Source organism: Schistocerca cancellata, chromosome 7, assembly GCF_023864275.1.
Source record: "Schistocerca cancellata isolate TAMUIC-IGC-003103 chromosome 7, iqSchCanc2.1, whole genome shotgun sequence".
Taxonomy (NCBI): Eukaryota; Metazoa; Arthropoda; class Insecta; order Orthoptera; family Acrididae; genus Schistocerca; species Schistocerca cancellata.
In genome coordinates, this window is record NC_064632.1 from 590,767,248 (window position 1) to 590,783,344 (window position 16,097).

A 16,097-nucleotide genomic window follows, 5' to 3' on the forward strand; every position below is an offset into this window, starting at 1 on the left:
ACTGTGCGTTGCGTTGAGTTGGTGTGAGGGGAGAAGACCAAACTGCGAGGTCATCGGTCTCATCGCATTAGGGAAGGATGGAAATGGAAGTCGGCCGTGCCCTTTCAAAGGAACCATCCTGGCACTGGACTGAAGTGATTTAGGGAAATCACGGAAAACCTAAATCGGGATGGCCGGACGCGGGATTGAACTTGTAACCTCCCCCTCACTTATCGACCTTAATGACAGTGAAAAATTAAACCGCGTGTACCTAATGGAAATTTGGGAAAAAGCAATCGTCACCGAAGTTAATTTGTCGATAAAGAGGGAGGAAAGAGCTACATCTAAATGAAAGGAATAAATGCAAATGAAACTGGTGGAAATTAATTTTGAAAAGGGGTAAAGTTAATAAAGAAAGTAAATGTGCGGCCGTTACGTTAACAATTAACTAGCGGTAATTAGATATTTGAGATTTGGGGGAAATTACGGTCGCCAGTCCTAAGGACAATTACTATAGTAACTGAAAAAGAAAGGTTATTACACATATAATCAGCACTAGAAGCGTGGCAACTGAAGGTTGACACGTGTAGTGTGAAAACTGAAAGTTTGTCAGAAGTAATAAATTTCGCTACACTCTGACTTAATTTAGCAAAAGGATTAATAAAACCGGAAAATCGAAAGTTAATTTAGTGACTGAAGGTTATAGTGAGCTTTCTTTCTGAAGCACATCGAAATTCAGTAAAATACGGTTAGTCTTGGACTACCTCAACAATCATTTCAAAAGCTACTTGAATCTACGCAATGTAGAATTAAGAGATTTAACTTTGGACTTGAATTAAATGATTATGAACAATTAATAATAGTAAAATTTAGTACGTACCAAGCTGAGATGTAGTCACAGGTAAGCTAAAATATGGTAACAAAACTCGCACTCATAATTTGTGCTTGTGTAATCTAAATATTGTAGCCAGCTGTGAATACTTTAACTGAACTTTGAAATTAAAGCAGTGAAATAGAATAATACTGCTTTAATGCTGGCGTTTGAATTTCAATGACACTCGGGTTCATTCCGGAAAAGGAAGGGACCCTGCTTGGTAATGCAATTGGGACAATGAGCAACAAAGGTTCATGCTACGTTGCTGTAATTTTGTGATTTGAACAGTTTTAAAAGCTGAGGTCTGCCATACAGTTCTAAAACTTTACGTGCGTCCAGTCTTCCTTGTTGGTTGATTGAAGGTTTGAAGCCATCGATCGAGGAGGTGGCGACAGTCACTCATTGTTGGCCGTCGCTGTTGCAGAAGCTGGATGTTGGCGCGCCTTCTTCTCGACACGGTCACCAGACGAAACGGGCTCTTGATGTGCGCCAGCTAATGCTTCCCGTCCGCGACACCGTGTCAGAAACTATCATCGCAAGTCGAGCGCAATTACATGCTGCCAAACCCCGAAAGCGCGGCAACCCGCGGGAGCTTCACACAACACACCTGCTCCACTCGCTACTCCAGCCAGACTCTCTCTGCCCGCGCTACACGCGCCAGAGTTAACACTACCAAAGATCCTACACACTTTGATTCTTCACACGACCTATCGATGTATTCGTTCGATAGCATAGTTTTCCCTAGGCAAGACCCAGCGTAAAAATACAAATAATATTTACAAAACAATCCATTATACATCGACATAAATGCATAAATATATATATACAAATAGTAAAACAATTACAATATATTATAAAGACAAAGAAATGTCATATCTTGAGATAACAAAACAAAGAAAAGAATTACAGTTCAATAGATGGAAATAGGAGGATATGCATTTCCGGCGTTACAAACTGTCGTCCTCCCTCATGCGAGTCCAGTGCGGTAACCACTGCGCCACCTCACTCGGTGAGGACTGTGCCATAGGGTCGAAAGTCAAGGGTGACTATATCCGCTGGAACTTCAATGGTAGCTGAAACACACGCACATTTTGTATTCCCAGTTCAGCACATTCGGGTGTTACCACACCCACGTTCTGGTCAGAGAGGGAGAATCGGTAGCCTTCCGTCGAGCAGCTGAGAAGTTTGTCACAGACCTCATCGTCAGTGAACTTGTGACATACAATGCTGGGAACGATAAACAGATGGAAATGAGGTGGATACTGAACAGCTCTTTTGGATTAATGTGTATGACGTCTCCTAAAAATCTCTGTACTTCGTGGGCGTTGTATCTGGAGTACGTTAGACTAACTACAGCTAGATCGTGGCTTTCCCGTAGGAGAGAGCCATCGGATGTCAGGAACGTACACTATGTGATCAAAAGTATCCGGACTCCCCCAACAACAAACGTTTTTCATATTAGGTGTATCAAGCTGCCTCCTACTACCAGGTACTCCATATCAGCGACCTGAACAGTCGTTAGGCATCGTGAGAGAGCAGATTGGAGCGCTCCGCGCAACTCACGGACTTCGAACGTGGTGAGGTGATTGGGTGTCACTTGTGTCGTACGACTGTATTCGAGATTTCCACACTCCTAAACATCGCTAGGTCCACTCTTCCCTATATGATAGGAAAGCGGAAACGTGAAGGGGCACGCACAGCACAAAAGCGTTCAGGCTGACCTCGTCTGTTGACTGACAGAGACCGCCGACAGTTGAAGGGGGTCGTAATGTCTAACAGGCAGACATCTAACCAGATCACACACGAATCCCATACTGCGACAGGACCCACAGCAAGTACTATGACAATTAGGCGGGAGGTGAGAAAACTTGGATTTCACGGCCGAACAGCCGCTCATAAGCCACACATCACACCGGTAAATGCCAAATGTCGCCTCGCTTGGTGCAAGGAGCGTAAATATTGGACGATTGAACAGTAGAAAAACGTTGTGTGGAGTGGCGAATCACGGTACGCAACGTGGCGATCCGATGGCAGGGTGTGGGTGTGGCGAATGCCTGCTGAACCTCACCTGTCAGCGTGTGTAGTGCCGACAGTAAAATTCGGAGGCGGTGGTGCTACGGTGTGGTCGCGTTTTTTCATGGAGGGGGCTTGCACCCCTCGTTGTTTTGCGTGGCAATATCACAGCACAGGCCTACATTGATGTTTTAAGCATTTTCTTGCTTCTCACTGCTGAAGAGTAATGCGGGGATGGCGATTGCATCTTTCAATACAGTCGAGCACCTGTTCATAATGTACGGTCTGTGGTTACACGACAATAACATTCCTGTAATGGACTGGCCTGCACAGAGTCCTGATCTGAATGCTATAGAACACTTTTGGGATGTTTTGGAACGCCGACTTCGTGCCAGACCTCACGACCGTCATCGAAACCTCTCCTCAGTGCAGCACTCCGTGAAGAATGGGCTGCCATTTCCCAAGAAGCCTTCCGGCACCTGACTGAACGTATACCTGCGAGAGTGGAAGCTGTCATCAAGGCTAAGGGCGGGCCAACAGCATACTGAATTCCAGCATTACCGATGGAGGGTGGCACGAATTTGAAAGTCACTTTCAGCCAGGTGTCCGGATACTTTCGATCACACAGTACAGCTGCGACAGCCGAAGCAAGGCGGCGCCGTAAACTACGACAGAAACCGCGACGCGGGGCGACCAAGGCGAAGGCCGGGGCCAGGACGACTGCAGGCGGGCGCGATGGCTGCCAAGCCAGCCTGGCACAGCGGTTCACACGACTGCAGGAGACGCGACTTCGGTTCTCGGCCTTGGCACAAGGTGCTACAGTTCACTCGCCACTTTATTCTATATACGTAAAATTTCACGACTCTTTGGGACGTAATAATCTCGTTGAGAATGGAGAGCCAGAAATGTTGCCGTAGCACGCCTCTGTGAAAAACGTTCCGAGGTTTCTTGTCTTCTGTATATACACTACCGGCCGTTAAAATTGCTACACCAAGAAGAAATGCAGATGATAAACGGGTATTCATTGGACAAATATATTATACTACACTCCTGGAAATTGAAATAAGAACACCGTGAATTCATTGTCCCAGGAAGGGGAAACTTTATTGACACATTCCTGGGGTCAGATACATCACATGATCACACTGACAGAACCACAGGCACATAGACACAGGCAACAGAGCATGCACAATGTCGGCACTAGTACAGTGTATATCCACCTTTCGCAGCAATGCAGGCTGCTATTCCCCCATGGAGACGATCGTAGAGATGCTGGATGTAGTCCTGTGGAACGGCTTGCCATGCCATTTCCACCTGGCGCCTCAGTTGGACCAGCGTTCGTGCTGGACGTGTAGACCGCGTGAGACGACGCTTCATCCAGTCCCAAACATGCTCAATGGGGGACAGATCCGGAGATCTTGCTGGCCAGGGTAGTTGACTTACACCTTCTAGAGCACGTTGGGTGGCACGGGATACATGCGGACGTGCATTGTCCTGTTGTAACAGCAAGTTCCCTTGCCGGTCTAGGAATGGTAGAACGATGGGTTCGATGACGGTTTGGATGTACCGTGCACTATTCAGTGTCACCCCGACGATCACCAGTGGTGTACGGCCAGTGTAGGAGGTCGCTCCCCACACCATGATGCCGGGTGTTGGCCCTGTGTGCCTCGGTCGTATGCAGTCCTGATTGTGGCGCTCACCTGCAAGGCGCCAAACACGCATACGACCATCATTGGCACCAAGGCAGAAGCGACTCTCATCGCTGAAGACGACACGTCTCCATTCGTCCCTCCATTCACGCCTGTCGCGACACCACTGGAGGCGGGCTGCACGATGTTGGGGCGTGAGCGGAAGACGGCCTAACGGTGTGCGGGACCGTAGCCCAGCTTCATGGAGACGGTTGCGAATGGTCCTCGCCGATACCCCAGGAGCAACAGTGTCCCTAATTTGCTGGGAAGTGGCGGTGCGGTCCCCTACGGCACTGCGTAGGATCCTACGGTCTTGGCGTGCATCCGTGCGTCGCTGCGGTCCGGTCCCAGGTCGACGGGCACGTGCACCTTCCGCCGACCACTGGCGACAACATCGATGTACTGTGGAGACCTCACGCCCCACGTGTTGAGCAATTCGGCGGTACGTCCACCCGGCCTCCCGCATGCCCACTATACGCCCTCGCTCAAAATCCGTCAACTGCACATACGGTTCACGTCCACGCTGTCGCGGCATGCTACCTGTGTTAAAGACTGCGATGGAGCTCCGTATGCCACGGCAAACTGGCTGACACTGACGGCGGCGGTGCACAAATGCTGCGCAGCTAGCGCCATTCGACGGCCAACACCGCGGTTCCTGGTGTGTCCGCTGTGCCGTGCGTGTGATCATTGCTTGTACAGCCCTCTCGCAGTGTCCGGAGCAAGTATGGTGGATCTGACACGCCGGTGTCAATGTGTTCTTTTTTCCATTTCCAGGAGTGTAGAACTGACATGTGATTACATTTTCACGCAATTTGGGTGCATAGATCCTGAGACATCAGTACCCAGAACAACCACCTCTGGCCGTAATAACGGCCTTGATACGCCTGGGCATTAAGTCAAACAGAGGTTGGATGGCTTGTAGAGTTACAGCTGTCCATGCAGCTTCAAAGTGGTACCACAGTTCATCAAGAGTAATGACTGACGTATTGTGATGAGCCAGTTGTTCGGCCACCATTGACCAGACGTTTTCAGTTGGTGAGAGATGTGGAGAATGTGCTGGCCAGGGCAGCAATCGAACATTTTCTGTATCCAGAAAGGCCCGTACAGGACCTGCAACATGCGGTCGTGCATTATCCTGCTGAAATGTAGGGTTTCGCAGGGATCGAATGAAGGGTAGAGCCACGGGACGTAACACATGTGAAATGTAACGTCCACTGTTCAAAGTGCCGTCAATGCGAACAAGGGGTGACCGAGACGTGTAACCAATGACACCACATACCATCACGCCGGGCGATACGCCAGTATGGTGATGACGAATACACGCTTCAAATGTGCGTACAACGCGATGTCGCCAAACACGGATGCGACAATCATGATGCTGTAAACAGAAGCTGGATTCATCCGAAAAAATGACGTTTTGCCATTCGTGCACCCAGGTTCGTCGTTGAGTACACCATCGCAGGCGCTCCTGTTTGTGATGCAACGTCAAGGGTAACCGCAGCCATGGTCTCCGAGCTGATAGTCCATGCTGCTGCAAACGTCGTCGAACTGTTCGTGCAGATGGTTGTTGTCTTGAAAACGTCCTCATCTGTTGATTCAGGGATCGAGACGTGGCTGCACGATCCGTTACAGCCATGCGGAAAAGATGCCTGGCATCTCGACTGCTAGTGATACGACGCCGTTGGGATCCAGCACGGCGTTCCTTATTACCCTCCAGAACCCACCGACTCCATATTCTGCTAGCAGTCATTGGATCTCGACGAACGCGAGCAGCAATGTGGCGATACGAAAAACCGCAATCGTGATAGGCTACAATCTGATCTTTATCAAAGTCGGAACCGTGATGGTACGCATTTCTCCTCCTTACACGAGGCATCACAACAACGTTTCACCAGGCAACGCCGGTCATCTGCTACTTGTGTATGAGAAATCGGTTGGAAACTTTCGTCATGTCAGCACGTTGTAGGTGTCGCCACCTGTGTCAACCTTATGTAAATGCTCTAAAAAGCTAATAATTTGTATATCACAGCATCTTCTCCCTGTTGGTTAAATTTCGCGTCTGTAGCACGTCATGTTCGTGATGTAGGAATTTTAATGGGCAATAGAGTGTGTAAAGATTTCTTGTTGTCGATACAAGAGAGCAACCAACCTAGGGAAGCCTGTGAGAAAAGCATGGTGTGCGCAGATGAATACCTGCCACTTTGAATGTTTAACAGTTGACTCATATTTATAATGATAGAGAAGGCCACTTTAAAAAAAAAAACTGCGAGCGCTTGAAGTGGCAAGTCAAGTTTGTTGGGATGACAGCAATTCGTGGTATCAACACCATCTCGCCTTTGGCTCCGTGATGCGTAACCCCTTGCCACAGCGCAACCATAGTGCTCCTAGATAACGCATCGCAATGACAGGCACACCCACCTTCAGCTCCAGCTTGTGGGACGGCACCCCAGATAGCTCTAGTGAGCTTAGGAAGTCTACAGGGTACGCAATGACGTCGTCTTTTGTCATCACTGTATGATGGACCGACGTGTAGGTGGTCATCTCAGCAGGTGTCCGCAATGGAATATTCTACTGAAAATTACTAGAGCAGATTTTCGTCCTATTACTGATACTGAAAAACTTCAGCTGTGTTAAAAGAGACGTTATACGCAGTACCACTCACCATTTGTGTAGGCACGCTTTTGCAGACCATAGTTTCGTGCGTAGCTGTGATGATGAAACTGATGAAGTTATACGATATATCTTGATTTGAATAGCCTTAATAACTGGGCAGTTATGCAATACCTTCCAGTGTCCATATTTGTATGGCAATCTGAAGAGAGTACTGACCGCAGAACGATTCTGTTGCCGCCAACGTCCGTTTCGCGTGAGGACCACGAAGGAAAGATCAGAGAGATTAGGGCACACGGACAGTCGCTTTTCCCTCGCTCTGTTTGCGAGTGGAACACGAAAGGAAATGACTAGTAGCTCCGCAAGGCACCCTCCGCCACGCACCATACGGTGGCTTGTGGAGTACGTATGTAGACGTAGATGTAGAAGCAGAACTTTTTCTCTGAAAAATGTACCGTTTTATTCCGACACAGGATATATTTTACAAGTAGCTCTCGAATATTCTATGAATATTCATGATTGTCATTCACATTTGCCCTTATCTTCTCAAAAAATGCAACGTTAATGTAATAGTAACAAGTCAATAAAATTAAATTGTATGATAAACAAAATTATGATATTCACTTTAGAAATCTAAAACAATAGTTTCATAAAAATATTGCCATTAAAAAGATTCATAGCAATTTGTAATTTAAGCAAGCTGGATGAAGCCATACATGGAGATTAACGCACATAAATATTTTGGGAAGATTTTCAAACTTATGAATAATAGTCTCTTTGGTAATCTACGCAAATTACACGAAAGTTTTAACGAAAACTTAATTAGTATTGAATTAAACAGAATTAATATTATGTTGTATAAAGAAATGACAGTGGAAATGGCTACTTTAAATATCTGAAAGTCTCAGATTATAGTCTTTCGTTAGAGGTATATACTAAACAAGTTTCCAGAAAAGCATGTAAATCTGCGTTGGGCGGATCCTGGCAGCTTAATTTCTCATATTATCTCTAGGGCACCTAATTTTTATTTGGGTGCCGAAGGGGGTTTTGGCGAACCCATTGGTGTCAGTCTACAGTTAAAAATTATAACTTTCAACAAGTCCTATATAGTTTACAAATATTGTTAATAGTTATCAATATTAGGTTGAGTCGACGTAAAGTGACATATTTGTGATGATATATTACGGACACTACTCTGAATCCTCAAATTAAAATCAGGTTTGCGCGTGTGTGTGTTCTGACTTTACGGGCGCTCAACGGTCTGGTTATCAGCGCCCTGAGACTTTTGAAATGAACGAATATGGATGAAATCACAGAGAGGATAAAACCTACACAGTGACACTCATGCAGTCACTACCACATCGCTCGCAATCGCAATCACACACGACTTAAGACAACAGAGAACGAGCGAAAGCTGCTATACTAGAAATGTAACACAACTAAGGCAACAGAGGAGCTAAAACAACGGCGAAGGCAAATGTGACCGGCTGGTAACTTACAAAATACACGGGTGAGCCAGTCACCCTGACAACACACTACGATCATCTCTCTAAAATCTAGGGAGAAATGTTGGCCAGTTCACTAAACATTCGTTGAAAAGTCACTAAAATCAGAGGGTAGGTCCGGCGACAAATACGCCGCTGTCATATGGTCTGAAAATAAGATACAGTGTAATAAAATGTGTCACACGGTGATGATCCGTACGCCACAAGCACCATGTATTGGAGGGTCATCGCGCCGAAGCAAGAAGCCGTGCGCAATAGGGGTGTAACCTATGCGAAGAAGAGTGAGGAGAACTTCGCCCCATCGATGTGGCTGGAAGGTGCGCCAAGACAGAGTTGTGGGCTTTACTAGACGGAGCCGATTGTCTGGCACCTCCGACCACTAATCCTCCCATTGGCCCCGGACTCTGTGGCACAACAGCGAGGCTACAGCGTGTGTGGGGATGGCAGAGTGCACAAAGTGGGCATCGCGACAAGCCTCCTCGGCTGCTTCATTCACCCATTCATTCCCCACAATGCCCTTCTGTCCTGGTACACAGCAGAAAGACACTTCGTTCCCCAGCCGTTGTAGTTGAATGTCGGCGGCCTAGAAATTGTGCACTACTTTGTCTGCTGGGTACAAGAGTTGTACAGAATGAGGGGTCCTCAGAGAAGAGGAAATGACAAGGAATTTAGGACTGGAATTACGTCTCATCTGCTCCACTGCTCGCAACATCGCATATAATTTCTCCTCGAAGACAGTAAAGTCTTGAGGCAGACGAACCTTTGGGACGCGATCAGGGAAAAAAACAAAGCAACGAACAGAGTGTCCCCGTTTTAACCCATCTGTATAGACAGGCTTAGAGTTGTGATATCCAGTTGAAATGTCCTTAAAAAGTTTTAAAGACATATGCTGGAGTGTAACCTCTCATGTAGCGCACTAAAGCTGAAATTACTCTGAGTCTCTGCAGTAACCTGGGTGGCGCATGGTTAAAACCTTGGTTTGAGGCTGTACTTGCTCCAAATCAAGTGACTCTAGCATACGACAAATGCAGATCCCAAACTGGCTTGTTGCTCTTGGATGATTCGAGAAAAAACATTAGAGAGATGGATAGGCTACAGTAAGGTATGCTCGTGAATTTGAAGCTGGGAGGAATTTACATGCCAGAAGCACCGTCAGGAATTGCTCTTCAATTGTAAGTAGGGGTTATCCAGCCTCAGTACAGACACAGGGTGTGGGACTGGTCCTACATGATCCCGTGGCCAGCCAAGTCCTCTCATTGTGGATAGCGTCTTCAGGTAAGACAGGATCGCCGATCCAATCAGTGTGCCCCCATAGTCTAGCTGTGAAGGAACGGAAGCCCCATAAAACTGTAGCAGGCGCGCCCTCTCTGCTCGCAAACACCTCTGGCTGGGACACTTTATGATATTCAGTGCCTACGAGTTTTGGCTTTCAGGCCGCTCAGGTGTGGCAACCATGACAATTTGGAGTAAAAAACGAGGTCCAGAAGCACCAGAGAGGCTTTAAAACGTAAAACGGTGTCCCTCAGAAATATGACAAGAACGATTAAAAGGAGCACATACATACACACACACACACACACACACACACTTACCTGCAAAAAACCTTCAGAATCCTGATTGTGAGAAGCTAAGGAACTACTTGATCTCTAACAACCAGACCAGACGACGGTTAACCCTTCGCTTCAGGCTCTTTTAAGAAACCACTCCAGTAACTACTGGGACATGTGCGCTCCTCTCCTGGTTTGAGAAGAGCTATCAATATTACCTCTCTGAGTTGCGAAAGTGGGCTGTCTGCCATAGCAGATTAAAACATTCGAGGGGGATTTCACTTAATGCTGCTGGCAAATTTCGAAGCACGTAGTTCTGGATTTGGTCGTTACTGGGTGCAGTGGCATGAGTCTCAGACTATGCCGATTCCGGCTTCCCCATGTAGAAGGTGTAAAAAATGAATAAAAAATAAAAAAAACCTTCTGCGCCATCCAAAATTTTTCGCCGTTTAATATCTGTTGATAACTTGCAATGTACTGCTGTTTCTGAATCTGTGGCTTTATTACGGTAACTACACTCCTGGAAATGGAAAAAAGAACACATTGACACCGGTGTGTCAGACCCACCATACTTGCTCCGGACACTGCGAGAGGGCTGTACAAGCAATGATCACACGCACGGCATAGCGGACACACCAGGAACCGCGGTGTTGGCCGTCGAATGGCGCTAGCTGCGCAGCATTTGTGCACCGCCGCCGTCAGTGTCAGCCAGTTTGCCGTGGCATACGGAGCTCCATCGCAGTCTTTAACACTGGTAGCATGCCGCGACAGCGTGGACGTGAACCGTATGTGCAGTTGACAGACTTTGAGCGAGGGCGTATAGTGGGCATGCGGGAGGCCGGGTGAACGTACCGCCGAATTGCTCAACACGTGGGGCGTGAGGTCTCCACAGTACTTCGATGTTGTCGCCAGTGGTCGGCGGAAGGTGCACGTGCCCGTCGACCTGGGACCGGACCGCAGCGACGCACGGATGCACGCCAAGACCGTAGGATCCTACGCAGTGCCGTAGGGGACCGCACCGCCACTTCCCAGCAAATTAGGGACACTGTTGCTCCTGGGGTATCGGCGAGGACCATTCGCAACCGTCTCCATGAAGCTGGGCTACGGTCCCGCACACCGTTAGGCCGTCTTCCGCTCACGCCCCAACATCGTGCAGCCCGCCTCCAGTGGTGTCGCGACAGTCGTGAATGGAGGGACGAATGGAGACGTGTCGTCTTCAGCGATGAGAGTCGCTTCTGCCTTGGTGCCAATGATGGTCGTATGCGTGTTTGGCGCCGTGCTGGTGAGCGCCACAATCAGGACTGCATACGACCGAGGCACACAGGGCGAACACCCGGCATCATGGTGTGGGGAGCGATCTCCTACACTGGCCGTACACCACTGGTGATCGTCGAGGGGACACTGAATAGTGCACGGTACATCCAAACCGCCATCGAACCCATCGTTCTACCATTCCTAGACCGGCAAGGGAACTTGCTGTTCCAACAGGACAATGCACGTCCGCATGTATCCCGTGCCACCCAACGTGCTCTAGAAGGTGTAAGTCAACTACCCTGGCCAGCAAGATCTCCGGATCTGTCCCCCATTGAGCATGTTTGGGACTGGATGAAGCGTCGTCTCACGCGGTCTGCACGTCCAGCACGAACGCTGGTCCAACTGAGGCGCCAGGTGGAAATGGCATGGCAAGCCGTTCCACAGGACTACATCCAGCATCTCTACGATCGTCTCCATGGGAGAATAGCAGCCTGCATTGCTGCGAAAGGTGGATATACACTGTACTAGTGCCGACATTGTGCATGCTCTGTTGCCTGTGTCTATGTGCCTGTGGTTCTGTCAGTGTGATCATGTGATGTATCTGACCCCAGGAATGTGTCAATAAAGTTTCCCCTTCCTGGGACAATGAATTCACGGTGTTCTTATTTCAATTTCCAGGAGTGTATATTTCATATGTAATGGATGTAGTAGTGTATTTATTTGTGAACGCATGTAACTGGTTGTTGTTACAATGTAAATACATGTAAATTGCTGGGTAATCGCCAAGAGAGCTTTGTCTAAATGTATCAACAGTAACGACGTAATGGCAGTAGCTGCGCCGCGTTGTTTATCTTTCCGTATGGAGATCGGTCGGTAGGACATGTTCTGAGGCATCAAGGGATCACCAATTTAGTACTGGAGGGCAGCGTGGAGGGTAAAAATCGTAGAGGGAGACCAAGAGATGAATACACAATGCAGATTCAGAAGGATGCAGGCTACAGTAGGTACTGGGAGATGAGAAGCTTGCACAGGATAGAGTAGCATGGAGAGCTGGATCAAACCAGTCTCAGGACTGAAGACCACAACAACAACATGGAGAGTCTCCTTCGCTCTGCGAGCACAGGCAAGAGACAGCAGCTTGAGTCGTTGAAAGAGTGTGGAAGTGTTTGTTGGGAGCTCTCGTAGACACGGTTTACAGTTACGATGGCCACAATGCAGGCGGACCTACCTTATTAATCAGTGATTACTGCAATTCTGACTGCTGCCTGTCCCATAGATATCTCTGGCTCTGGAGACGACTCGTGGTTCTCAACCAGCAGCAACAGCAGCAGCTCTGCACTGTCACCGGCTGCATTCTTCGCCGTCCGTATTTTAACTGACAGAGTTTAACTAATATCGTACAGGCATTACCTAGTGGCATTTCTATAACGAACTTTAATGACTAACTTCCGTGAAAAATAACCTGCAATAGTTAAAACTTGTAGGGCACCTGTGTTGTCATTGTCCTCAGACATGATCTCCAAACAGCGTCCCTTTCCCTTCCACACAGAGTGTTGTAAAATATTAAAACTGATTAAATATTTACTGCTAGTTTTGTTTGTTTGCTAATGACCAGTTTCAGTCTAAATTTTGCTGCCTCAGTAGCTGTTCATTCTGGCATTGCATAACAGAGGTTTAATTAATTTGCAATTTTGAGTATTAACTCCACTCGCTTAAAGTAACACAAAATTTCACTGGCAAAACTAATAACTAAAGATACAGCACAAAATAAAGAGTTCGCAATTTTATTTGTTCTGTATTCAGCTTAGCGAGTGACTTCTGCTGGATAGCTATATATTTTATTGTTCTTACGTTAAAAGAAGTAAATCAGGTGCTCCTCTGCTTAAAGAAAATTCAGTTCTGTCGTTCAGTAATCAATTGTAAATTGCTTTCTTTTTTCCAAATTTTGCATTACGTTATGGTGAGGTTACTGAAAGTCATGTTTTACATAATAAAGTTTCAGCTGCAGTCCGTCATTTATTTAACCTGCAACTTCATTTAACTTTGCTTTCAAAATTTAATATTTCAGAATAAGTAAATGCACACTTAGTGCTTGCTGACTCATTCATTCTCTCATGAAATGAACTGTTGGGTTGCGGAAAAGCATGACAACCTTCCGTTGACACGCCAGAGATTATTTGCCTAATTTTCTTTGCCATTACCTTTCTTAGGATTTTGGATATTCATTGCCCCAGTGGGCAGGCGACCGTTTAATTATCCCTTTTTTTCCAGCCAGTACATTTTGTATTAAATGTTACGTATTACTCTTCCCCCCCCCCCCTTCCTTTGTTGTTCATGAGCGATTGCACTAAATTCCACTCATTTCAAAATTATTATCAGTATTTAGGTTAGGTTAGGTTGAGAAGGATCTGTTGTACACTTTTCTCCTACTAACCGGTATTATTTTCCTTCGGTAACGATAGCCCTACTCACGGTAGAATTTCACTAGGCATTCACAGTCACTGCCATCTATACTGCAGTCCAGTAGGACGATTAGGAGGGGGAAGGCCAGACGTGGCGACGGTAGTGACAGGACAGTATCTGTTTGGCATTGCCTTTTCTCACAGATTTCACATTGTGCAGATTAGTAGCGAATTAAACCCTTTCGCTATGAATAAAGTCGCTCACGCGCGGCAGTTGTTAGTGGTAGAAATAAGACGCAAAATTTTAGTTTCCATTAATCAGTGAAACAGGCTAGATGCTGAACATAAATGAAACTGAAAATTTGATTTTACTTATTGGGGAACAATCGATAAAACAATGGGGAACTCTGGAGGCGGAATCCACTGTCGATGAACCGGCGACTAGCATCGCAGACGCTACCACTGACACACAGGAACTGACAGAAATGGAATCCTGGCATTTGGAAATGCTATGGAATTCGGAATAAAAATCAAAACCGAATCCATTGAAGACGCATACGAGCATATCATTAAGAAAGAACCAGAGTTACAGTCAAAACCAGTAATATATCGCAATACAAACGATTTCTTGAGCATGTTGATCAGTAAAATTAATGCTTAGTCCAAATCGATATAAGCTAATTTTCAAGCACAAGGATCAGGATGGGTATCATTATGGGAATTATTGGTTTACAACCAGGAATTAACAAATATGTTCCACTGAATCGTCCTACATTTAATTATTAGATAAAATAAAATGTAAAAAAGCATGTATTAATGTACAAAATAAACATCAAAAATGTTTTCTGTGGTCTATAAAATATGCATCATATCCTGTAGATAAAAATTCAGCAGGTGTTACAAAATATAAAAATGTTGGTATTCATCTTGATCAGAAACCTGAAAATTTTGAATTTCCTGTAGTGCTTGACAATATTCTAAAATTAATGTATCTATTAATGTTTATTTGAGTAATGGAAACTATCAAATATATCCATTAAAGATTATGAAATGTAACAAAGAGAAACATGTAAATCTCCTTTTTTTAAAGGATGGAATTATCATATTATTGTTATATGAAACATTTATCTAGATTTGTGTAAAGTCAAATTATCAAACATGAAGAAGGAAAATTTATTTCTGATTTATATTTACTCCGGATCCCTTGGCCTCGGGGTAGCGTCTTTGATTCATAATCAAAACGTCTTCGGTCCCGGGTTCGATCCCCGCCACTGCCTAAATTTTGATAAATAATCAGCATTGGCGGCCGAAGACTTCCGGCATAAGAAGTCAGCCTCATTCTGCCAACGGCCTTGTCAAAGAGGGCGGAGGAGCGGATAGAGGTTCAGGGCACTCTCTTGTCCTAGGGGTGGGAAATTGCCCCTAAAGGCGGAAGAATCAGCAATGATCAACGACATGAGGATGCAGAAGGCAATGGAAACCACTGCATTAAAGACACGTAATGTGTATCCACAGGACATGTGGCCAGTAATTGAAGAAGTGTCATGATGATCTCTCCATTGGCAAAAGATTCCGGAATAGTCCCCCATTCGGATCTCCGGGAGGGGACTGCCAAGGGGGAGGTTACCATGAGAAAAAGATTGAATAATCTACGAAAGGATAACGTTATACGAGTCGGGGCGTGGAATGTCAGAAGCTTGAACGTGGTAGGGAAACTAGAAAATCTGAAAAGGGAAATGCAAAGGCTCAATCTAGATATAGTAAGGATCAGTGAAGTGAAGTGGAAGGAAGACAAGGATTTCTGGTCAGATGAGTATCGGGTAATATCAACAGCAGCAGAAAATGGTATAACAGGTGTAGGATTCGTTATGAATAGGAAGGTAGGGCAGAGGGTGTGTTACTGTGAACAGTTCAGTGACCGGGTTGTTCTAATCAGAATCGACAGCAGACCAACACCGACAACGATAGTTCAGGTATACATGCCGACGTCGCAAGCTGAAGATGAACAGATAGAGAAAGTGTATGAGGATATTGAAAGGGTAATGCAGTATGTAAAGGGGGACGAAAATCTAATAGTCATGGGCGACTGGAATGTAGTTGTAGGGGAAGGAGTAGAAGAGAAGGTTACAGGAGAATATTTTTTGGGCTTGGGATAAGGAATGAAAGAGGAGAAAGACTAATTGAGTTCTGTAACAAGTTTCAGCTAGTAATACCGAATACCCTGT

General features: G+C 46.1%; 1 protein-coding gene across 1 annotated transcript in view; it reads right to left on the reverse strand.

Annotated features, from left to right (window-relative positions):
- The window catches only part of LOC126092916 (lipase member M-like), a 57,465-nt gene extending 50,370 nt beyond the window's left edge, over nt 1-7,095 (reverse strand). Inside the window, exon 1 of the mRNA XM_049908647.1 lies at nt 6,973-7,095. Coding sequence (XP_049764604.1) covers nt 6,973-7,095 — 123 coding nt within the window. The remainder of the gene's footprint in view (nt 1-6,972) is intronic.
- Between the last annotated feature and the right edge of the window lie 9,002 nt (nt 7,096-16,097).